Genomic DNA, 23,981 nt, shown 5'->3' with positions numbered 1-23,981 from the left:
GGGATATAATGCAGAAAATATTCTTTCCACCCCACTGGAGAGAGGGACACTCTTCTAAACAATATAAGGATGGCTTTTTTCACCCAATATTACATTGGTGTAGGTATACATCTGTTGACTCTATGTGCATTCTGAGTGGGAGACAGGCATTTCCTCCTCAATAGATCTCATCATTATGCATACAAACAGGGCTATGACAAATAGAAGTTGAGTCTATACAACATTATTCTAGATCCATATTGTGCTATGATAAAAAACAAAAGAAATAAAAGAAAACCAACATGATAATAATTCAAGGTCTGGGGTGTCAAACTCAATTTACTTCAGGGGCCATGTCCTGGACAGTTGGAGCTGACATTAAAAAAAAAAGGCAGCATAACAACAACAATTCAAAATTGCTATTGGAGCAAATTTCAAAAATGTTAACATTGAATAACATCTTTTTTTTTTCTTCTTTTTTTTTCACAAAAACAATACCATCAATCTGAAACTCATTCACGGTATGTCTCTCAAGATTAATGTCTGCAAAAGTCACTTTTTTTTTTTTTTGTCCAACCTTCAGCAAGCCTGTTTTCACAAGCATCAAGGAACGGAAGACAAAATTGGGTTCATTTTACTGAAAACTGCAGTCAAATGATTTTTTTCTATTTTAACACTATAGGTCCCTGCCAGCAGGACTGGACCCACTGGCCGGCAGGTTTTGGCTCGTGGGCCATGCGTTTGACCTCGGTTTGATCTAGGTGATTGAGCTCAGGACATCCCAGATCTGCGGCCAATAATTTCAACCTTGAGACTTTTTGTCAGAGTTAGTATTTTCTAGTGTTGGTGCATTCACACAGCACATGGCAAAATATGTTCATTGGCTGCCTTTATCTCTTTTATGGCTTCCACTGCTCCAACATCTCTGAGGATCCGTTCAGCATTTTAACGGGCGATGACCTGGGATCCTATTGTGACTCTACTTCAAGGCTGCCGACACTGGCAGATTGGTGGGCAGATATTCATAACACTACAGATTGGGTGATAATAACGAGGGAGTGCTTAAACAGGCCTTAATTGGCATTGGCCAGAGACTTCAAGAACTTCCTGACAGACAAATGATTTTGGAAGTCATTGGTCTTGGCTGAGGAAAGCTTCTGGGAGGGTGAATCTTGTGTGTCAAGTTGGGATTGGGCAAACTGGCAAGGGCAAATATTATTGATGAAATGGTACGAGTTCCTGTACTAAATACCAACAGTAGGCCACAAGAAACAAGGACTGTACTTTGAGACACATTTTAAAGATCAGCCAAGGTAAGAAGACGATGGTTGTGTCTTCAGGGGATCATTCTGAAGTTGTTGCGGCTGTTGCTCCACTCTGTAGTGATTCGTTTTGAATGTGAAACATCCCATTGTTTGTTATTCTTCCTGTGTTTCATCAAATTTGAAAATCAAAAGCTGAAGGAATGCAAAGCCCACACACAAACCTCCAAAACATGGTACTTAAATGGTCTCCATCATTACATTACCATGCAGCTTTTTTTTGCCAGATTGTTCCTGTAAAATCACTCCCTTTATCTTAATGGGACTAATTGGTGAATAAATGCTAAATAAATGGGACCTTATCCATTTCCTCTATTTGTAAAGGGATACAAGAAGAGATAGCCTTCCAGTATAAAGTCATGCAAACGGGATCTCATTAGCAAATGCAAATGAGAAAACACCAAATCTTCACAGAGAGGCAGAAGTGTATCTCCATGGGATAGCTGGAACATGACAGTTCACCAACCGCCCCCACGCTGAGCACCAAATGTGATGGTCCACTCCTGCTGCTACTCTTAACAGGATGTAGGGCTGAACCATAAATGCAAGCATAGGGGGAAGCAAGGAAGTGGTTTTCTTAGACATCTCCTCCTTTTGTTTTTTGCGCACGATGTGGACTCTATGTAAAAACATCCTCGTGTACACTCTGTCTTTCAGCGGTGATTCGTTGTCAGAATCAATAAACCAGCCAGGGTACGCCATTACTATCCACCCATTGAGATTTCACCATCACTGTTTTGCATTTCATTTTGTGCGATCGTCTGCATTATTTCCTACTAGTAATATTTTGGCGATGCTCATGGGTGGGAGAGGAAGTTTGTGAGTGTATCCGAGGACAAAAGTTCACTTTGAACGTGGCAAATGTAGTGTGCTCAAATAAAGTATGTGTTTATGCAGTGGCAACTCATTAGGAAAAGGAAGTAAAAGATGAGTTGTAAAAGCTTAAATTAGACATTCATGTATTCCCTTTAATTCTCACCAAACTCCTACATATGTAGATAATTCCACATGAAGAGTGAACATGGTTTTCAGTCAAATGGCTACGGGAGGGCAGAACGCTGGAATCACATTCAATTAAAAATAGCAATTAATTTGATTTGTATGTCTGTAAATTGTTGAGAGGGTATTTCCCAGAGAGAGACAGAAAGGTAACCCCCCCCCCAAACCAATCAGATCTCCCTTTGGAGAGTGTGTCTGTCGTGACATCACAAGCTGCGGTGGGCAACGTTCCTGCCATGGCTTTAGACCAACAGACCTTCTGCTGCCAGCAGGGCGGCAGTGGCCTAGGGCAGGGCAGCGATGGCCAGGTCACCAGCTTTTTCCTCCTGCCTGGCATGAGCGCTGCAGGAGGGGCGAGCGGCAGGATGGCAAGATGTCAGAAACAGCCCTTTAGACGTGTCAAAAAGCAGGCACAGCTAGGGGAAGCTGTTCATTGAGCGTGGCAGAAATAGGATTGAGGCCATTCCACAAACTGGCTGCCCAATGAATAAACACGAGCCAAACAGCAATATGTGATAGACTCAAAGGGTTTCATTTAAAGTAACGCTCTGGTACATGCGATCAAATGTTCTACGCTTCAATTTGTATTTTTGCTTTGCTTGAGCCTCAACTCAACTATAAAATGCTGAAAAGTGCTAAAGGTTAAGTCCAGAAGTGTTCGATCACAAAATTCAATTAATGCATTGAATGTTTTTGGCACATTTCTTCCTACATTCTGGTTCTCTTTGTTTCTGTTCTGGAGATGGGAAAGTTTGACATCCAAATTGTCTGAGCTGCATATTTGATTGTAAATGGCTCAGGACTGCAGTGCACTGAACTCAAATCTAAAACGTTTGTCTTTAAGCAGTTACATGTGCAAATGTGATTTGCGTCTCAAACTGTGCCTGTGCATTGCTCTTCATCAACAGTACCCTCATTTCAAATAAACCAGACTTTTAGGTAGAAGACATACACATATTGAATGTGAATGTGAATGTAGCAGTTTTTTTTTTTTTGTTTTTTTTTACTTACCAGTGCTCAATGTGTCAGAAGGTTTGCAAGTCCCAGCACCATTGGGGGCAAACACGCTTATATAGCACATTCATTAAAAACTTTTTGGAGGCAGGCTTCTCACTTCTGACTCATAGTTTTCAGCCATCGGAGCATGTGACGTTAGGTGGGTGTCAGCTGTTTGCCTAAAAAAGGAAAAGAAAGACTCAGAAAATGTTGTTCACTTTAGTTTGTGTTCCATACATGATTTACATTCGCGACAAATGCGAAAAGATTTATTTGATATAAAATAAATAGGCGAGTCTAGCTATCTTCTCATTTGCCCATGTAAGAATTACCCTAAAGCAATCCCAAATCGGGTCAACCCGGACTTGGTCATACACCTTGGAAAAAGTTTTGCTCCTTATCCATGTGGCTCCATCAGTTCACGCTGTTGTCTTGCTCTGGAAAAGACGAGTGAGGAAAGAATACTTCCAGGTCAAAGTAAGTTCAGGGCCATCAACAACACTTATTCATACCTGATCTGTGAACGCCTGCCCCCATTTGCATTGGTTCCTGACAAAAGAGTCAAAAGGTTTGCCAGAACAATCAGAAGCGTATTAGCTGGAGACTGTCTGCTGTTCAAACTGTTTTGATTTGTTTTGTTTGATGTTACTTTAGGGGCAACGACCTCCTCGGCTAATCCTCTTATTGCCTTTATCATGGAAACTTTCCTCGGAGCAAAACAGCAGCGGCTGAGAGGCGTCGAGGAGAAAAACTGGTCTTGTTAAAAGGTGTGCCCCGAACACAGCAATGAAGCATAATTCAAGGCCTTGGGTTTCTTTGATCCGACAAAAAGGGGACAACTAATCAAGAGAGGCTGAGTCTGATTTGAATCCATTTAGCAGTCAAAAGTGTGACTAATGTTATCCAGGATCAGAACTATTGTACTTTTTTGTGTGTGTGTGTGGGGTGAATCAGGGTAGTCAGTCAAAATTAATGATGGTTCTCAAAGTCCACCAAAAGTGAACACCCACACACACAGACACACTCACACACCCCCCCCCCCCCCCCCCCCCCCACACACACACACTATAACCTATATATCCTGATAAAAACTGCGCCCCTTTAATACTTTGACTTATTTTATTGGGTTGTGGCTCTTCAATTCTACATATACTTTATCTTTGCAGCTGTCAAAGGCAAACGGTACAAGCATTATCAAAAAAACACACTGAAGTCATCGGGAATAAGCATTAACCCCCCCCCCCCAAAAAAAAAAAAAACAAACTCCGACTGGAGTGTTATTCTAGTCGTGTCTTTAGTGGGAGTGACTTGATTTGGGGGCAGGCTCGCTCCTCGCTCTTCCACACCTTGGCCGTGATGCTGAGGATCCCTCCCGCCCCTGCCTCCAGTGATCGGCGGGGAGTCTGATAATAAGCTGCTCTCTGTGAGTCATGGCCACAAGGAGCGAGCAGCGGCGAGCGCAGGAGCGCACAACTCCGCTCAACTCAGACCAGCCCGCCTTCTAAATCATCCATCCCATTCCGAGATGACACATTTCAGCATTTCGCACACTGATATAGTCCCACAAAGTTATTAGTACTTTTTTATTTTTTTTTTTTTCCCCAAGTCTTGAGATTGATTTACAAACGGACCTTGGAAAATAACTGCTTGGTAAGTTTATGGGTTTTCAATATATTTCAATAATAAGGTAATTATCAACTGACATTTGTTTTTGTTTTTTTTAAGGACAAAGTCGGACTTGTTTTTTACATTCTGCAGTATAATGAATGAGTGAAAAGTGTGTTTTACAATACGTCAGATTTCCTAAAAATAAATATTTACGTTGATCTTAATTTCAATTTCTTTTTTCGATTTGTTTAGATTGAACTGTTCTCCTTTCCCCCCCCCACCATCTGACTGTCTGTTCCGAGAACCGTCACGGATTTTTTCAAACGGAAAAATAATTGGCTATCTCCCCTTTTCACGTCGGCGTTCCCGCGGGGACTCCAGAATTGAATGAATGCAAATTCGTTACTTCTGAATGATGATGGGATTATCGAGCAACTAGATAACTAAACACATTATTGCGCGCGGTTGTTATTTAAATGTTATATTATATATATATATATATATTTACATGTAAAATAATGTTTCATATCCCGTTTTGTATGAAGTTTAAAGAACCATTACCATGTCATAAATATATTCTCATAATTAGTGGGCGACGTTTCGGTTTACTTTTCACACCTTGGAAGACGCCCCCCCCCCCCCGCACACACACACAAAATATCTGCATTACTTCAACTTTGTCATACGATTTACAGTAAACAGGCTCCCACTTTTAAGTAATTCTCCCTCAGGTTTAATTGATCTTTGATTCATTTGGATGACAAGAATTATCAAGTTCAGTTAAGGTCCATTTGATACAAATTGATTATTAGTTTTGAAAAACGTGAACATTTGAGCAATAAAGCACAATATGTTTTACTTTTAAATAGATATTTCTAGACAATCGTTTATTCATTAACAATAAATAAAAAAATAAAAAAATTAAGAGTACAATAATCTGGCGAACATCAAATTAAACTTTCTGCAGATTAATTAAATTTAAGCGTTGGAATTTGATGTTGCATTTCTTCTTCTTTTTCAGTTAACTCCACTGAAGTGCCCATAAAGAACCGAGACACTGCGTTGAATATCAGCAACCATCTCACTTCATTTGCATGCGGGGTCAGGCCTTTTAAATGCAAGCAGCTGTGGTGGCTTCATAGCAGACTGTCTCTGTCTTGTCAGCAGTTCAGATTCCTGCAGGAATACAAGACAACATCAACCCGAGGGGGGAATCGACGTGTGGAACTTGCGTCTAAGACAAGGCCGGGCAGAAGTTAGAGAAAGTGCAGTCATGCTGAGCGGTGAAGGAGAAAGCAGCACGTATTCGTCCACAAAAGACGCAGCGGATGAGAGGCGCAAGTCTCCGGTGGACGGGGGCGGTCCGGCTGGAAGCAACAGGTACGCGGATCACGGGACGGGGGCTGATCGGTACTACATCACACCGATCTCCAAACCGAGCCCGGAATCAGCCAACCCCTGCTCCTTCATCCCGTACACTCCCAGCGGCTCCGTCTACAACGCGTCCCCAGCCGGCAGGTATCCGTCATCTCTCCATCTGAGCTCCGTGTTGCCACCGACAGGGTTCCCCCCATCCACATCCGGGCGCAGTCACTTCAGCCCGGCTTACCAGCTCGGGCAGAGCCCCGGCTGCCTCTACCCGTCTTACGCCGGCTCTGGGTCCGCCCTGAGCAACATGGCTCTGCCCGGCACAGGGCCCGGAGTGAGGGCCCAGGTCTACCTCTGCAACCGGCCGCTGTGGCTCAAGTTTCACCGACACCAGACCGAGATGATCATCACCAAGCAGGGCAGGTGAGGGGGGCACTTGAACTGCAAATCCCCCCAAAAAGGAAAAGATCAGTTAAATAGAACATACCTGTGATGTTGTGTGTGCAGACGGATGTTTCCTTTCCTGAGCTTTAACATTGCCGGGCTGAGCCTGACTGCGCACTACAACGTGTTCGTGGAGGTGGTGCTGGCAGACCCGAACCACTGGAGGTTCCAGGGCGGCAAGTGGGTCACCTGTGGGAAGGCGGACAGCAGCAGCCAAGGTACTGAAAAAGGTTAATACCCACACTTCCTTTCTTGCTTTTAATTTGTTCTTGTGTGTTAAACTAAATAATGCGCCTTTTTTTTGGCATTAGTTTGAATTAAAATTTGGGGGGGAAAAAAACGATTGAAATAAATGTAATAAATAACTTTAAATATATCCTAATGTATATATTAAATTAAAAGGGTGATTTATTTTTAAGTTGTATTCAAATAAACTACTTTTTTTTTTTCCTGTTTTACAGGCAATAAAATGTATATCCACCCTGAGTCCCCAAACACAGGGGCGCACTGGATGAGACAAGAAATCTCTTTCAGCAAGCTGAAACTCACCAACAACAAAGGGACCAATCACAATACATCCCAGGTACAGTGGTGGTTCAGATAAAATCGACCCAACACAATTAATCACCACAGAACACGCATCAATACAATACTAATAATAATTAAGAACCCAATAGAATTGTTTTCCATGCTTATTTTCATATGGTAATTGGCCGGCGTTGTACTCTTATCAAATGAACCTTATTTCTAATGAGCGCTACTGTTTTCACATGTTCTTAATTGTTTTTAATTATTATTTCTTATTAGCTCTACGCAGTAGTTGTAGTTCTTCATATTTGCAGGGTAGAATTTCAATCAAACGATATGCAGAATCATTTCAAATTCTTGAATAAAACATTTTAAATGTACTTGTGCAAAGCATCAATCACTAGTTAGGTGCTTTTTTTTCTTTTTCTGATTAACGGTTGTTTTGTGTCTGTTGTGCAGATGATCGTCCTGCAGTCTCTACATAAGTACCAGCCGCGGCTGCACATCGTGGAGGTGACGGATGAGGCGGTGGAGGAGATCAACAGTGAAGTCAAGACCCAGTGCTTCACTTTCCCAGAGACTCAGTTTATAGCAGTCACTGCTTACCAGAACACTGATGTAAGTATGGGTTATTTCCCAACTATGACATGGTTTGAAGAGCTCATCTGATTATGCTTTGAAGATGTATTTTTTTTTCTCCATTTGGTATTGTGATTTATTGCAAGTAAATTATGATGTATTAAGAGTGAATTGTAAAATTCTTGTGAGCTCTCCTATTTTTTACTCATGTGTTTTATTCTTTCCTTATGTTTCAGATTACACAACTGAAAATTGACCACAACCCATTTGCCAAAGGATTCAGAGATAATTATGACTCGTGAGTACTTTTTTCTGTAACGTTCATGAATAAGTATTTGTTTTCAGAAGAACACTTAATTCCATGTATGTCCATCCCCATCATCTTGAAAACTTTCCTTTCCTGTGTCAGACCCTTCTTGGCTTGTGTTTCCTATAGGATGTACACAACTCCAGAGAGTGACCGCCTCACACCATCTCCAACCGACTCTCCTCGTGCCCACCAGATTGTGCCCGGCACCCGCTACACAATGCAGCCCCTCTTCCAGGACCAGTTTGTCAACAACCTTCCACAGAATCGCTTCTACAACAGCGAGAGAGCCGTCCCGCAGACTAACAGCCTCCTCTCACCTCAGACAGAAGACGGCGCTTCACAGAGGTGGTTTGTCACCTCCATGCAGCAGGGGGGGAACGGCACAAGCAGCAGCAACAAGATAGATCTCACACCTTATGAGGGGGAATATTCAAGTTCCCTGCTTCCTTATGGTATCAAATCGCTGTCCATGCAAACGTCTCATGCTCTGAGCTACTACCCAGACTCCCCTTTCACCACCATGTCTGCAGGGTGGGGGCCCAGAGCACCATACCAAAGAAAAGTGGCTCCCAGCCTGCCGTGGTCTCCGAGGCCCAGCCCCACTGCTGGTTTCCCAGAAGACTCTGACAAACTGAAACTGCAGATAGAGGAGGATGTGAACAGCAGCAGCGCACTCGTCTCCTCCTGGACGGAGACACAGCCACCAGCTCTCCCCCTAGACAAGGCCGAAAGCTACTCCATGGCCTGCAAACGGAGGCGTTTGTCTTTGAATGGGCCGAGCACAGACGATCCAGCCACCAACACTAAGTGTGGGGATTTAGCTACGGTTGTCACCAACAATAGCTCCTATAGCAAGGAAACCCTTCCATCTAAAGCCATGGCCGCTTACTACTCATTTTACACAAATCCCTAAATGTTCTGAGTGTTTTATCTCCAGAAAAGAGGGTCTCAGTCAGTGTATGTTTCAACTGCACACACTGAATAAAACAAGTTAACTTTCCCTTTTTTTCTATCAGTCCTCTTAATTTGATCTGGTGGTGGTAATTGTTCCCTTTTTATATTGTAATGATACAGGCAATATTGAGGATTGATAATATTACATGTCAAGAGAAGTGTAACATCAACTTCACCTACATTTCATTGGCTGTGATTTTTTTTTAAATTAAGTGCGATTGATGCAACAGTGTATTTGGTTTTCTAAAAGTGCCAAAGCACATGTTTAAGGTTTTTTTTAAAACTGTATTCTGTATGTTTTATTATTGCAGACATCCAAGACCGTGTGTTTACAGATTATATATTAAATGCCTGTTGTTCTGAATGTGTGCACTGCTAGATGTAAAAGGAACATGCTGTATATACTTTCATTGCAAAGTTTGGATATTTGATAATAAAAGACATATATGTTCTATTGAGTATGCAAAGCAATTATTTCTAATGAATCTCTTGATCCCGTTGAGACACTGCAGTTAATGATCTAAAATGTCTCCATAACAATAAGGCTTGGTATGCAAATTTAAAAAAAGGATTTACTCGCAACCATTCATAAAATATTGTGTGTAATATAATATTGAGCGGTACGCACACAAAAAAAACCATCACGGCAAGCGTTAACAGCGTTTTTACTTTTTCCGGAGTTTGTCGCACTCTAGCGGCCTTTATTAGGTATTACACCAACAGCCTTCTCCATACCCATAGATTTTCTTCGTCTCAATCTATTACCAAAACCGACCAAAATCCGTTTCATACAGTAAGTGCTCTATATACATGCGTGCAACGGAACAGTGGGAATTCTTCCTCTTCACTTGTTGGAGCTGCTTGACAACTTCTAAGTATTATTTCTTCCTAACCCTTTTTCAGACATGTTAAACGAGAACTATATGCTATATGTGTATTTTTTGTGTATGTATGCCATTGGGTACAAATACACAAAAAATACACATAAATCATATATATTTTGTGTATGTATGCCATTGGGTACACCGTTATTTATTATGTATATATGTACGTATATTCATAAATACGTTTATTTACACAGAGTTTTGCATGTCTATGCATGTATGTATGTTTGTATGTATGTGAGAGAGAGTTTGAGAGAGAGCGAGAGCGAGAGTGTGTTGAATATGAATTCTTATTAGTTTAAAGAGATTTTTTTTGTACGTATTTTTATTATGTTTCATACCACGGTTTTGACATGTTTGGACCGAATGAATAGTAAAGATCAAAATAAAGAACAAAGACACAAAACAAGCCCATTTGCTCGAATTTAGTAAAATCCCTGACATGAGCTATTCCACAGTGAAACTTTAAAAAAGAGTATCCTTCCGTACATTAGTATGTACTGTGACCGAGTTTAGCAGTTGTTATTTAGTCGCATTTCACGGTTTTTGGCTTTGGAAGAACCACAGAGCCGCATCTTTCTCCGCCTGTTTTGGGGGTGGGTGGGTGGGTGGGGGTGGGGGGTTTGTACTGAAACCTGGCAACCCGAGCTGCAGGCAGCAGACTCAATTGGAGAGTTGACAGAGGCAACACATATTATTTATAGACAAGGTTTGCTTCGCCTCAACCAAAAGACGCTCCGCTTCCTGCGCCTGCCGCGAACGCTCGATGTACACGGACACGCCTTCCTCTGCGTGACGTGTCCCCCCGGTGTAAGTCGGAACACTTTTGTTTGTCACTGTTTACAGAGTTTTAATAACTGTGCTACGGCTAGCATGAAGTTGGCTAGCAGCGCGATTAGCTCTCCCGCTAGCGCGTGCGCTGACGTTCGTCCACGCAGATGCTCGCGTCATGGTGTATTTATTTATTTATTTATTTTTTATTTTTTTTAGAATTTGATATGTTTTTGAATAACATATATAGCGAGCGAGCAACATTGTATTTACTGTGCTTACAACTCGCGCTGTCAACACGGGGATTTGTTTGCAAGCCGTCTCTGCGTTAAGGTCAGTGCCTGGAGGAGGTGTTGCGTTATAAGCAGTAATATGACAAAGAGGGCTGGTCATTAAACGCAACACGCTGCCGTCGGCTCGAGCTAGCGAGGATGGTAAGCGCCACACGACACTGGGGGGGTGGGGTAGAGAAGGCCTGCAGTTTAGTGACAAGTGGCAGTAAACTACCGATATTGTTGCAAATGTTAAACGGCTGGCTGGCGTTGTTTGAGAGCCACGGTGAGAAGTGTGTGGCGACTGTTGTGTGCGTGTGCGTGTGCTTGTGTGTGTGTGTGTGGTGGGGGGTGTCGTTAACCTTTGTCAGCCGGGTTAATTAGTTATACATTTGGAGATTGCACCATCCACGAGCATAAGATCAAGTGTTTACAAGCGCTGGTCAGGGTGGGACAGTGTGTGTTTATTGTGTCAGTGGACCTGTCCTCACATGGCACACAGTTGACACACATTTTGTAATGCAAGATGAGCTGACTTGTACCACTGGTTGCACTGTTTACATGATGACACTGTCCATGCAGGAAAGAACTACACTCACCCTTTAAGTACATAGTTATATAAACAAAGTGGATCAAGCTGCCAGAAACTTTTTTTTTTTTAAATGTTTTTTACATAAACTGCATGAAGTAATCAGCGGTCAATATCAGAACTGCCTTCTCATGCTTTACGGCGATTAACTGGAGCAGGAATATGTGCATTTATTACTTTTTATTTATCTCAACCAATGTGACATTAAACATACAGGTTTGCAAAGTGATGAGTGGGACATGCACTGGACTAAAAGGATTGACTATCCTTTGTAGATTTGAGCTGTAGCTCACCAAAAATACATAAAAGCCTCACATTGCCCTAACAGTCATGACCATATGGCGCTCTGGTGGAAGCGGGATGCGGACTCGCTGTGTGTTATTCTTCAGCTGAGGATGTCTCGCTTCACAATGAGTCCTGGCCTCAGTGGGACGGGCGCTGTTGGCACAGGGAGGACGGAAGCTCCTGGTGATGCCAGAGGAAGTCTTGTCCTAATCTCTGTGTGAGCTTTGTTCTCACCATGTTTAGGTCTCCAATAAGAAAACAAAAAAATAAAAAAAAAAGGGTCACACTGGGGGGAGTTGGTTTACAAGTGCGGTGGTGATGCTGACACAGGAGCTTGTGGCAGAGCAGACTGAGCAACCTTGACGATGGAATTTCTGTCCTTGTGATTCAGAGGGAGTGAACGGCTGCTTTTCTTTTTCTTTTTTTTTTTTTAATATAAACTAGTTAAAGTATTTTCAAGCAAGCGCCATATCCATTTTCAAGGTTTTCAAGGCCTTGCTGGATGTATAAACATCCATTAAGGAATTCAGCCCTTATTTTTCGTCTCTTGTGCAGGACGTGCAGCATGCTGGCTTACTGGACCTGAACGAGCTGGAAACGAGTTACGAGGCTGCTGCGTCAGTCAGAGCTTGAGCCCGCGGCAGGGGGAAGAAATGGGCAACACGGCGACCAAGTTCCGCAAGGCGCTCATCAACGGGGATGAGGTGCTGGCTTGCCATCTCTTCGAGAGCAACCCGCAGTTTAAGGAGGCTCTGGATCCCAACTCCACATACGGGGAGTCGTACCAGCACAACACTCCTCTGCACTATGCTGCCCGGCACGCCATGACGCGCCTCCTCAGGTGAGCACACGAAGCGGTCAAAATCAAAGAAGCGAGCAGCTCTGAGTTCAAAAGTTCCGTCTTAAAGTTTTTCTGGTTGGCTTCTGTTCTGATCTTTGTGTCAGGGCACTTCTGAGCACCCCTTGTTGATCATTAGCTTCCATTGATCATTGTGTCGCTGTGGTGTAAGAAAGAATCTTTCATGTTTTGCTTCTATATGCTTCTGTCCCATCTGTCTCTGCACATAGCCATCTGTTAGTGCCACTCAGGAATGCAACATGCTGGGTTGGAATAGGACATTGTTCCAAGAACCTCCTATCTTACAAGTGAACAACCTCGCACTTCTCTTTATTTCAATTAGATGGTATTATTGCCCGCTAACTTATCATTTTGCATTCCTACTTGGAAATTTGAGGGTTGAGACTGATTTTATGGAAAAATTATTTAATAGATTTGCATTATGTGTGTCTTTCTACCTAAAAAATATATATTATTTTGAGAAGTACAACATTTCAATAAAGTGGTTTCTTCCTCTTGATCTGTCAATGGCTATATTTATTGTCATATTTTTGTTTTATGTTGTTAAAAAGGATACAGGTGTATCAGTTTGTTGTCTCAAAGAGTAAAACAATTTCTGAGTTATTAAAGAGTCCATCATCATCTTGGATTATTTGCATAATCCCAAACATTAGAATGACCTTCATTCGCTCTCTGCCTTCTTGTTTCAGGTCTTTTCTTTTCAGCAAAGATGGCAATCCTAACAAGCGTAATGTGCACAATGAAACTGCCCTGCACCTGCTTTGCATGGGGCCTCAGATCCTGACCTCGGAGGGGGCGCTGCAGCCTCGGATCGTTCGGCCCTACGAAGACGAGTATCGCCGGGCGGAGTGTCTACAGGTGGTCCTCTGCTGGACCGGAGCCAAGCTGGACCATGGAGAGTACGAGGCCGCCGACGTCAATGCCACAGACAACAAGAAAAACACCTGCCTGCACTACGCTGCTGCTTCAGGCATGAAGACATGTGTGGAGGTGAGACTGTACAGTCTTCAACATGTTTTTTAAGCTTTTCAGTTGTCGATGAGAAATTATTTGGATGGAAACTGATGCGTGTCAATAAGAGAGGGGCAGTTACAGTAGCTGGAGGATGAAGGAGGCAAGAGAAACCCTGATGTTACCACTAATTATACAACATCTGCCCTTTTGTACAAGGAATATTTGTTAAATAGTTCCTGGTGTGTGACCTTGTGGTGGCTGTAGCTGCCACCCTGGGCAAGGAACCATAATTCACATGCTCATAATGATTACATCAAAGCCCTCCCTAGTGTGTTTTTGAAAATGCTGTGCAACATAATGCATCTTTATTAGTCCCTGAGGATCAATGCATCACATCCCAGGGCCAAATCGTTTTGACTGTCAACAGTCGGCCTTTTAAAGACCGGAGTTTGTTAAAATGTTTGCTGTCATTGTGCAGGAGGAAGAATGGTAAACATAATTTAAGGTAGAATCCAAAGTACATGCACAACCTACTACCTACATAGTGCCTTTTAAGTATGGACTATTTTTCTCATGATTTCATTTTCTTTATTTCTTCAGGACGCACAGTGGTCAGCATGCTTCTCTCAGAGGAAATATGTTTTCATTTGGTTTGGACTGTTTGGAATTAGAATTTTCTCCCTTGTTCCCCAGGTTCTGCATTTCCTTCCCACAGGTCAAATACACATGTGTTTGAGGCTAATTAGATGGCTATTATTTAGTTGGTTAGAGTAGGTTGTCTCTCAGTCAGAAGGTTATAGGTTCGATCCCTCATCCAAGTGTCCTTGAGCAGGACACTGAACTCCACGCTGCTCACAGTGCATGATTGAGTGAGTAACAATGTAAAGGGCTTTGTGGGCTGCTAAATCAGTGGAAAAATTAGATCCGTTTTTTTTTTTTTTTAAACTGTTCACTTATATGTTCTGAATCATTTACATTAGTTTTTCCAACAATCATAACTTTTTCTTTTGTATTCCTTTGACTACATGTGTAGTTTGGAACACTCCACCTCTCCACCTCTTCTGTAGCTACAGCCAGTTAAATTGTAACTTTAATTCTTGCTCTTCAATGCAGCATGGGTCCAATTACTCAAAGCTGTATTTTCCACTTGTTTTTTTTTGCTTGATCAGTTGCTGGTGCAGAGAGAGGCGGACTTGTTTGCGGAGAACGAGAACCGCGAGACTCCATGTGACTGTGCCGAAAAGCAGCACCACAAGGAGTTGGCCCTGCGCCTGGAGTCGCAGATGGTCTTCTCGCTTGCCCCCGAGGCGGAGGGCATAGAGGCAGAGTATGCCGCTCTCGACCGAAGAGAGGTACAGAATAACATACCAAGAGGCCGTGGGTACACACATTTCTGTTTGTCACTCTCAGCGGGCGTCACTTCCATTGTGACCTGCACCAACCCTCGCTATTGTCCCCCAAGCTGTGGAAAATGGAATAAAACAGGGTTTGTCAGGGTTTTAATCCACTGAGCTACACCACTACAATACAGGTCATCCATGTGGGCACGTGACTCCCTGTCATCAGTCTGTGAGCTCACTGGGTCCAGCTAAGTCATGTGTCAGTGATCATCTATAGTCGAGGTCCTTGTTATTCTTATTGTCTCCCGTCACTTGTTTCTACTCCCACCGTCATTGCCTCTCTTCCCTGTCCTCCCCCGAACTCATCCTAAATTGCCCCTTTCTTTACTTTTTTTCTGCTCATCTGCACAGTTTGTTTGCCTCTCTCTCTGCCTTTACTCCATCCTCCCCACCATGGCTCTTGTTATTAAACACTTGTTCTGCTCTCCTGTTTCTAACACCCTCTCTCTAGCTGTATGAGGGCCTGCGGCCTCAGGATTTGCGGAGACTGAAGGACATGCTGATAGTGGAGACAGCCGACATGCTGCAAGCCCCCCTCTTCACTGCTGAAGCACTGCTACGTGCCCACGGTACCATTAAAGACACACGCACAGATATAGACGAACAACAACTGCTTTTATTCATGGTTGCTGAATGAAATACTTGATAGGTCAGTTGTAGGTTTTTTTTTTTAAGGAAAATATTTCGACCGTCAAACATTTGTTTCTGTTAAACTTTGTGGCTGCAAAAAAACCCCAAAGCTTTACACAATTCTTCAAATAACTGAACAAAATTCACCCATCCATTCATCATACAAGTTCACTCATGTTATCTACTCATCCATGCTAAATTTCCTCTGGAGCAACGTTTTTTTTTTAAGGACAATTATGCCCATTTCAAATCTCAGTGGATTTTAAATGAAAAGCAGAGCTGTTATCAGGCGTTTCGAATGACCTTCTTTAAAGCCCACTTCAGGTTCAGCTTCAGCTTTCAGACTGATGGCTTCATTCAATCTCAAAGCTTCGTTCAAAATGCTGCAGACCCGTTGAAAAGATAGTTTATGCAATTAGTGAGTTGACGCCATCCTTTGATAGTTCTACCACTCTTCTTAACGGTTAGTGAAAGGATAAATACTCTTATTTTCGCCAAACAAACCATAATTTATCTTGATAAGGCACACTTTTAGAAGCTGATTTTTCTTTCTTTCAGATGAAGATACATCCACTTTGTTAAGAGACTTTATAAGGAGAGCCTTTCCTCTTTGAACTGGCTTACAGCTTGCAGACAGTAAAAGTGATTTAATTTCAATAATTTTACTATATTCATAAGAAACAGCTTTTTGTGAAGGCCTTTTAAGGTTTTTGGGAGGTGAGCGTCGCATTCTGACAAAGAGAACACTGCCAAGAGTAAACACTAGAGGTTAATATACGACAGCTGTCAATCTGTCCTTCATCCAGAGGTAGGCAGTTCATTTTCTGAGCGGGCCACATGAAAGCTGGACTGCTGTGGGGAGCTGAGCCGCCTGTACGTTACATGCTTTTGATAAGCTTCTGTTCCTGCCCTGCATCAGTCTAGTCCGGGTGATAGTGATTCAGATTCTACTCTTTTCAGTCCTAAAAGTTTCGCCCTCCCCAATGAATTTCTTACACAGGAAGAATAAAGCTTCAAAGCAGTTGTATTAAATGCATCATGTGTACTAGATTCCATTTGATTTGTGATTCTTTACCATAGATCTCTCATGGGTCCGCCAGTAGCAGCCAAACGAGGACAAATGTACATGCCTACTGTAGATATTGACACTAAACTGGTTCTCTGATCTGCTTTGGCGAAGTAAAACGTGGGACGTGTTCTAACTTCTTCTATGTGACTGACTCTCTGTAGAAATGTGTTAGCACAATAACTCTCATTACCAGATGTTGTTTCAAGGAAACTGTAACGTTTGGGGAAACATTTGGGAAAAATGACCATTCCCACAGGAGTTGTTGGAACATCTTGAAAAACACAGTTTATCTTTGCCTTTTGAAATTAGTGGTTCGGTTAGAGATTTGTCCCATGGAAACGACACACAACATGCTTCAAGAATGCAACCTGACAGTGTAGATTTTTCTATCCACCTGCACTAAACGTAACTCTACTTGCTGTGTCCTTTGCACAAAACCTCTTTATATGCATATTTTATGCAGGCGACTCACAACCTCAGTACTTTAAACAAGATTGCCCTCAACACAGATCCGGGCCAAACAATCCTAGTGATGCATTTTTGTGTATAATTTTGTGTAGACCTGTATTGTCATGGGGGAAGAACTTTATTCAATGGTAGTTCTTGTTTATTTCCTGAGTTCATCCCTTTCTGTTGCTTTCCTGTTAGAAAGTATAGTGTGCAGTAGACTGCTGCTCACTCCAGGAAGTTGCATAAAGCAAACACTGATTGTTCGCTGGTCAAATAACTTGTGTGGTTGTAGTTTTTTTAAAGTATGAATAAGTTAGCAGAAGTTTTCTGAGTCTCAGGTTAGTCTTGATATATTGACATTTTGTTATATTAATGCTGTCAGACACATTTCAGTTCAGGATGCACATAGTACGTCCATTTTTTTTACCTTAAAATGGTAGCATGTAAGGAGAACTCCACATTTATCTTTTTCTTATTTTTGCACAATAATGTGTGACAACATAATTTAAAAGTCAATTTAGACTCTAGACTTAACTTAACTGTCAATTTACTGTTAAATGCCCAACATTTGATTCCATTTTTTTCTCTTTTTAAACTTCACTACAACCGAAAATGCAACATATGAATTGTTTAGTTTTTTTTTAACGTCTGCAACAACGTCTCTTTTTAAACTGATGTTGGCCAAAACTTGTCAATTCTTTCACACGTTCTAAGGTCAGGTTATCCTAACCGTCATTGTTTTATGTCCGCTATACTTACTAACACAGAACAGAAATACCCTTTACACACATAAGGAACAACAGTTACTCTTTCCACGGTTAAACTTTGCAAGGACGGTATTCTCAGATTGGATCTTCTTGTCAAACACACATTTCCCAGGCCCTATTGTTGGACACCGCAGTGTTATAAAATGTGATTAAACTGCTTGGATTTGTCCGCAGTTGGACGTATCGGTTCACATGAAGACTGAAATTATGATCTGGAGACGTCTCATTATTGAAATGATCATGAAAACTGCACAATAAGATATTTATTAGATTAAGAAAGGTATCTGATGATCAGAAATCTGATTAACATTCCTAGATTTGTGCACAATATTCTCATGTCCTTGTGCATATAAACCCATTAATCTGATGCATTTTGTTCTTTTCCATGTGCCAATAAAAGAATAGTTAGAAAATTTGATGGGACATAGTTCCGATGCGAGTGGAGGACTAAAGAGAACCAACATATTGTGCAGCAGTAGAAAGTCAACAAAGAGCCACTTCTGGTGTGAAGAGGAGACCAACTCATCAAAGCTAAAAGAAAGTAAACGCTGCCATGTTCAACAGGACAAGAACAGATATTTCGAGAATAATGGAAAGTTTGAGCCTAACGCCACTCCGTACGTATTGACGCGTAAACCGGCAGTTTTCCAATTATTGCATTTTTGCGGCGCACGTAAACACATCAATCTGATTATTACAGCAACCTGATTGCTCCCAGTTTTAAGATGTTCATGGTCTTGTAAATGTGCTCATTGATTTGACCCGTTTTATTGCAGCAATTTGTCCCACCAGCTTTACGCAACACTTTGCCAAGATCGCTTGATTAATGAGACTTGATTCACAGTTTGGTCGAACACTTAAAATGACTTAGACTTTGACTCTTACACTGCCTCATGCTGGAATTCAAACAAGCTGAGTTGCTGTGTGTGCTGTGCTCGTGAGACATAGTTTTGAGAGCTCCAGAGTGGTGCTGGATTTATTCAACAGATCACCAGCGTGTTGGCTGTTTGTTTAGGAAGAGTGAAGGGTTTCAGGATTGTGCTAAAAGGGGGAGGTCTTAGACTTGTGGGTTATTCATGTCCTCCGAAAACTTTCGCAAATTCCTCACTTTTTAATTTTCACATTCCGATAATAATGCTTTGAGTTTTCTTTTATCATTTCTCTTGTTTTTTTGAATGTTGTATAGTCTGCAAATCCATCTTTCTGTTCTTTCTGAGAACTTGTATTTCCCAGCTAATTTTTGATTTTTAGGACTTAATTGGGAAGTCGTGTAATTTTGGATTCATTTTAATGGCCAAAGGCATGAAGATAGGGTCACACTCGCTGATTAGTTGTAATTGAATGGAAATAAGGGGAATTGTTGCGACAGTCATTATCTAAACGAGGCCATTTAGAGTCTGAGGCATTTGATTGGTGGTGAAGCGTGTCTTGGGGCTGATAAAGGCCTAATTGCGCCGTTGACCGGGTCACTTTCCTTATTTTAGGAGAGGAGAATATTTGGGCTCAGCCACAGTCCACAAGTCGTTCAGTATTTGTGCTGGAAGGCTCTCAAAGCCTTTCTTGTGAGAATACGAGATTGAAGAGCTGTTCTAAAACAGAAAACCAGATGGCAGCAGGTCTTCACTGTTGGTCGTTTGGAAAGGTTTGATGGCACTGTTGCCATTCTGGGTAGATTTATGTTGAACTGATTTCCAGCAAATACAAGACAGGCTGCAGGGCGGGAAATAGATTTTAATTGGAAGAAACAGGTGTTTAGTTGAGAACAAATCTTGTAACAGGCTGAATTAAAGTTGTATCAGAGCTGTTACCATTCCTGTGATTTTAGATTAGAGCTATTATTTAAAAACCCTTCATGTAACAGGGTAACAGGGCTTAGCCTCCTTTCTCATAACATGACTTAATAAACATCAGGACCGCAGCGTTTATATATATTGTACCGTTCAAAAAAACAAAAACAAAGGGTTTATGTCCTCGATTGGATATGCAGTGGAATTTGACTCCATTGTTTACCTGCATCTGTCTTCTATACTGCTTTATCCAAGTCTGGGTCGCTCCCAGCCGACAGGCAGGGTTCACTCTGGACAGGTTGCTTCTGCATCACAGGGCAAACACAGGCAGAGACAACACAGTCACACCCACAGGTAATTTAGAATCACCAATTAACCTTGAATGATGTACCTTATTGGACTGTTGGAGAAAATCTGATTACCCACACACTAAAAGATCATGCAAACTCTGCAAAGAAAAGCCTTAAAGCCCGGACTCCATCTGGACTCTTTGTGAGAGGAGAGTGATAACGACAACTCCATTGTTTAGACGATCGTAGAGTTCTTTCAGAATAGGAATCTCCTGTAGCCTTTTTTATTTTTTTGTCTACTTTCTTTCTCGACTCTTAACCAATTCATCACAGCTTATTGTTACAGTCAGCTCATAGTGAATCATATTCTCATTTACTTACTTTACTTTATGTGGGTTTTATGTTTTGTCCTATATTTTGTGTGTCTGTTTCTTTACGAGTCGTTTTTGTTTTTGCACCAGACTGGGACAGAGAGAAGCTCTTAGAAGCCTGGATGACCAATGCAGAGGATTGCTGTCAACGCTCAGGGGTGCAGATGCCCAATCCACCTCCAAGTGGCTATAATGCATGGGACACCTTGCCCTCACCTCGAACGCCACGCACCACCCGCTCGTCCATCACCTCCCCGGACCAAATCAGCCTTGTGCCTGCTGACGAGGAGCCTGCTCTGGTGAGGGATGTCCTGAAGTCCCCTAACAGGAAAGAAATGAAATGAGTCAGGGTTTTTTTAACCTGATAAATTTGAAGGTTAAGCTTCATTTGTAGGAAACATAAAAATGAAAAAGTAGGGCGGCGTTTTCCTACAAGACTGTACTTTTTCTGCTCCTGGTTTAGATGTCTCCACACCTGACTGCAGTGACGGCACATTATCACAATTCCGCAGAGCTTGATGATGCATCGTCCTTGTGAATCTGCTCTGTTGGAGCAGGGAGACATTTAAATCATGCATGGCAATAACTCCTTACGGCTGCGGTTGGAGATGCTATTCATATGTGCCTCCCGGTGACAGCACTGACATGAATGTGCACAAAGTGAGACCATGCCTTGAACTGGCTGTATTATTTTTTTTTCAGTATTTCTAAGTTAAGAAAGTTTGAGAGAACTTTAATTGACAGTAGCCGGTGTAGTTGATGAGGCCATTATTACAGTGTCTGTTTAACTGTACTTATCAGTGCAGAACAATCAAATGAAATTAAAGCGCGAGCAGCCTCAGGGAGCAGCATGTTCTCCTGACCACAGAGCTGCTATAGGAACAAGGGATAGCTGCGAGCCTGGAAAAGGAGAGACAAATTGTAACTGGCAGTGTACCTATAAAAACTGTACACAGGTGTTTGTTTAAATCAAGTCCCTTCGATGCCACACGTTTCCTGAAGTGATTCCGCTGAATTATTTAAATCTTTGCTATCACACCTGTCTCACCAAATAATGTTTCACTTTTACCCAGCATTACTTTGCTCACAGTCATTAGTATTCTAGTGGTCTGCGCTGCAAACATAAACGAATGCAGGCCTTCGTTGACTCCGAGGAGAACCGCTGCTTTGTTCGTTTTGATATATGCAGGGAGCCAACATAAAATTAATATTTTCATCTAAGTATGTTATTAAGGTTCAACCCTCCCAGGACGGCAACTTAAAATGTAAACAAAAATAACATTACTTTTTAACCTTTTTCCTGCATCAAACTTAAATGTTAAAAGTTAAAGGTTTTCCCACAGGACTGTAATGAATGGCAGGCTTATGGAGGGATAAATACCTGTCGTTGTAGCTGTTTAACCAATTGGACAAAGCTGTTGTTGGTCAAAGACATTTATAAATATATTAATATTCCATCAAATCCTAATGGATGGTTTATTTTGACACTGTGCTCTCAGAATCTGCATTTAGGCAAGGTTATCATGGACTGCTATTGACTCCCTGCTGGAAGAGGGCTTACACACCCTCAGTTAAATTGCCCGCCTGTAAATCTGACCTTGTCTGAGATTTCCACATAATTAACAAGCATGCATGGACATTTCCTCTGCCGTCTTCCGACAAATTGCGAAGGTGAAAATTACAACTAATACAACATTATGTCCTTTACCCAAATAAAAATTCCAGGCTGACGGTCTTCATCAGCTTACATGATTTTGGCAATTTTTCTTGTTAGGGCTTGTGCAAACTCAGCCCTAGCAAGTTTCAGTTTAACTCCACGTTTTCACCCTCTATTGAATCGGCAACAAGTACTACTACATACTTGAATATGCAAGAACATTATCATGTATATCATCTACGAACACTGCCCGTACAACCATGAAATAAACAAAGTGGCCCATGAGTGGCGTCGTTTTAGAAAAAAAAGCTTGATTTGGAGGCAAACATGGAATAGTTTGAAATGTTTTGATGCATCGTGGTATCATTTTGCTCATTACATATTCATAGGTTGTCATTAGCTGAAGCTTGTAGCTTGCACTCAGATGTTTGACACTGTTGGAAGATTATCTAAATCTGTCTGTGGTCGCACCATCACAGACATAGTGTAACGTCACACCACTGTACAACATAACACCATGTCAGCCACGATCCAATGTAGTACCATGATTATCCATCTTTCTTTAATACAGCACAAGTCACACAATGTACAGCCACCTCTAGACCTCCGTCTGTTAAAAGAAACCACCACGGAGTGTTAGATCACATTAAGGCTAACAAAAGGAGCTCTCGTGCATTAAGAAGCTATCACGCCAGGTTGTCAACTCTAGTGCTCTACATCAAATAAGTGTTACTTCATCTTGATAACTTTACTGTGTAGCAACCTGCAAAACCGGATGCATTTAAAGAGCAGACTGCAGAATTTGCAATGAACAGTATAAAGGTTTGTCATTCAGAATTCATGAACAGTGATTACTATGATCTGTTGCTTTCAAGAAATACACCATGCACTAAAGTGTGAAAGTAGTACTTTTTATGATGCTTCTGACACCTGCCCATTGTGAACGTAGCTTTTTGTCAGTCTCTGAAAAGTTGAGTATGAGAGGACATATCTTTTTGAAGTAACCTGTTGAAAAATGATAGTTGAAGTTGACAGACTTGAGTAATCAATTACTCCACGAGAAATCAGAGTTTGCATTTGTCTGACAGCAACCTCTTGGAACTGAGAAGGCATGCCTCACCCGGCACTGTGCCAATCGAACGAGTGTACTCAAGGGCTCTTTTAAAGGTTACAGTTGATAATATCACATTGTGCTCTTTCACAAATCAATACTTACATTGTTCAAGTACACTGCCTTCTTTATGTCTTCTGCGAGGGTCAGTCTCTCACTGTAACAAGGCTTTTGTGTTTGTCCTCTGTTTGTGGCTGGTCTTTGTGTGGGTGTGAGAAAATGCAACTGATGACAGAACAAATCTCCTCCGTGAGCCTCACAATGGGCAGAAGTCATAATTCCAGCACTCCAGGGCCACTATTGTGTCTAATTTCATACACTTAAGCAGTTTCCCACATCCAAATGATACAAGCTTAACTTTCCCATCCATGAGATTCCATTCGATATTAAAAATCAGGACACTAATCACATCATTTTGAGTGAATGCCTGATTAGGATGAAATTTTAAGCAAAATGTTTAGCTTTGTAAAGGGCTGTTTACACTTCAGTTGGTAATGTGTGTGTGTGTGTGTGTGTGTGTGTGTGTGTGTGTGTGTGTGTGTGTGTGTGTGTGTGTGTGTGTGTGTGTGTGTGTGTGTGTGTGTGTGTGTGTGTGTGTGTGTGTGTGTGTGTGTGTGTGTGTGTGTGTGCTCTCTCACAGTGTGGGATCTGCATGTCTTCCATCTCTGTTTTTGAGGAGCCCGTTGACATGTCGTGTGGCCATGAATTCTGCAGAGCATGCTGGGAAGGGTGAGTCAAATGTGTAACG

General features: G+C 41.9%; 2 protein-coding genes across 3 annotated transcripts in view; both read left to right on the top strand.

The window, feature by feature from the left end:
* Positions 1-4,682: 4,682 nt before the first annotated feature.
* On the top strand, positions 4,683-9,534 carry LOC308114545 (eomesodermin-like). Of its 2 annotated transcripts, none has more exons than XM_080471506.1 (7): positions 4,683-4,946; positions 5,926-6,695; positions 6,780-6,934; positions 7,178-7,299; positions 7,704-7,862; positions 8,060-8,121; positions 8,260-9,534. In XM_080471506.1, the coding sequence occupies exons 2-7, from the start codon at positions 6,178-6,180 to the stop codon at positions 9,044-9,046; spliced, it is 1,803 nt and encodes a 600-aa protein (XP_080327632.1). In that variant the 5' UTR covers positions 4,683-4,946; positions 5,926-6,177; the 3' UTR covers positions 9,047-9,534. The 2 variants fall into 2 exon arrangements, with proteins under 2 accessions (XP_080327632.1, XP_080327631.1); XM_080471505.1 differs by having other exon boundaries at positions 4,729-4,946; positions 6,780-6,946.
* Positions 9,535-10,630: 1,096 nt separating this feature from the next.
* The window catches only part of LOC308114509 (ankyrin repeat and IBR domain-containing protein 1-like), a 32,319-nt gene continuing 18,968 nt past the window's right edge, over positions 10,631-23,981 (top strand). The window contains exons 1-7 of the mRNA XM_080471436.1: positions 10,631-10,781; positions 12,444-12,729; positions 13,437-13,737; positions 14,871-15,053; positions 15,553-15,670; positions 20,556-20,764; positions 23,874-23,962. Of these exons, the coding sequence (XP_080327562.1) occupies positions 12,542-12,729; positions 13,437-13,737; positions 14,871-15,053; positions 15,553-15,670; positions 20,556-20,764; positions 23,874-23,962 (1,088 nt within the window). The 5' untranslated portion in view covers positions 10,631-10,781; positions 12,444-12,541. The remainder of the gene's footprint in view (positions 10,782-12,443; positions 12,730-13,436; positions 13,738-14,870; positions 15,054-15,552; positions 15,671-20,555; positions 20,765-23,873; positions 23,963-23,981) is intronic.

Source organism: Lipophrys pholis (assembly GCF_963383615.2).
Source record: "Lipophrys pholis genome assembly, chromosome: 9".
Lineage (NCBI taxonomy): Eukaryota > Metazoa > Chordata > Actinopteri > Blenniiformes > Blenniidae > Lipophrys > Lipophrys pholis.
This window is presented reverse-complemented; position numbering and strand designations above follow the sequence as displayed.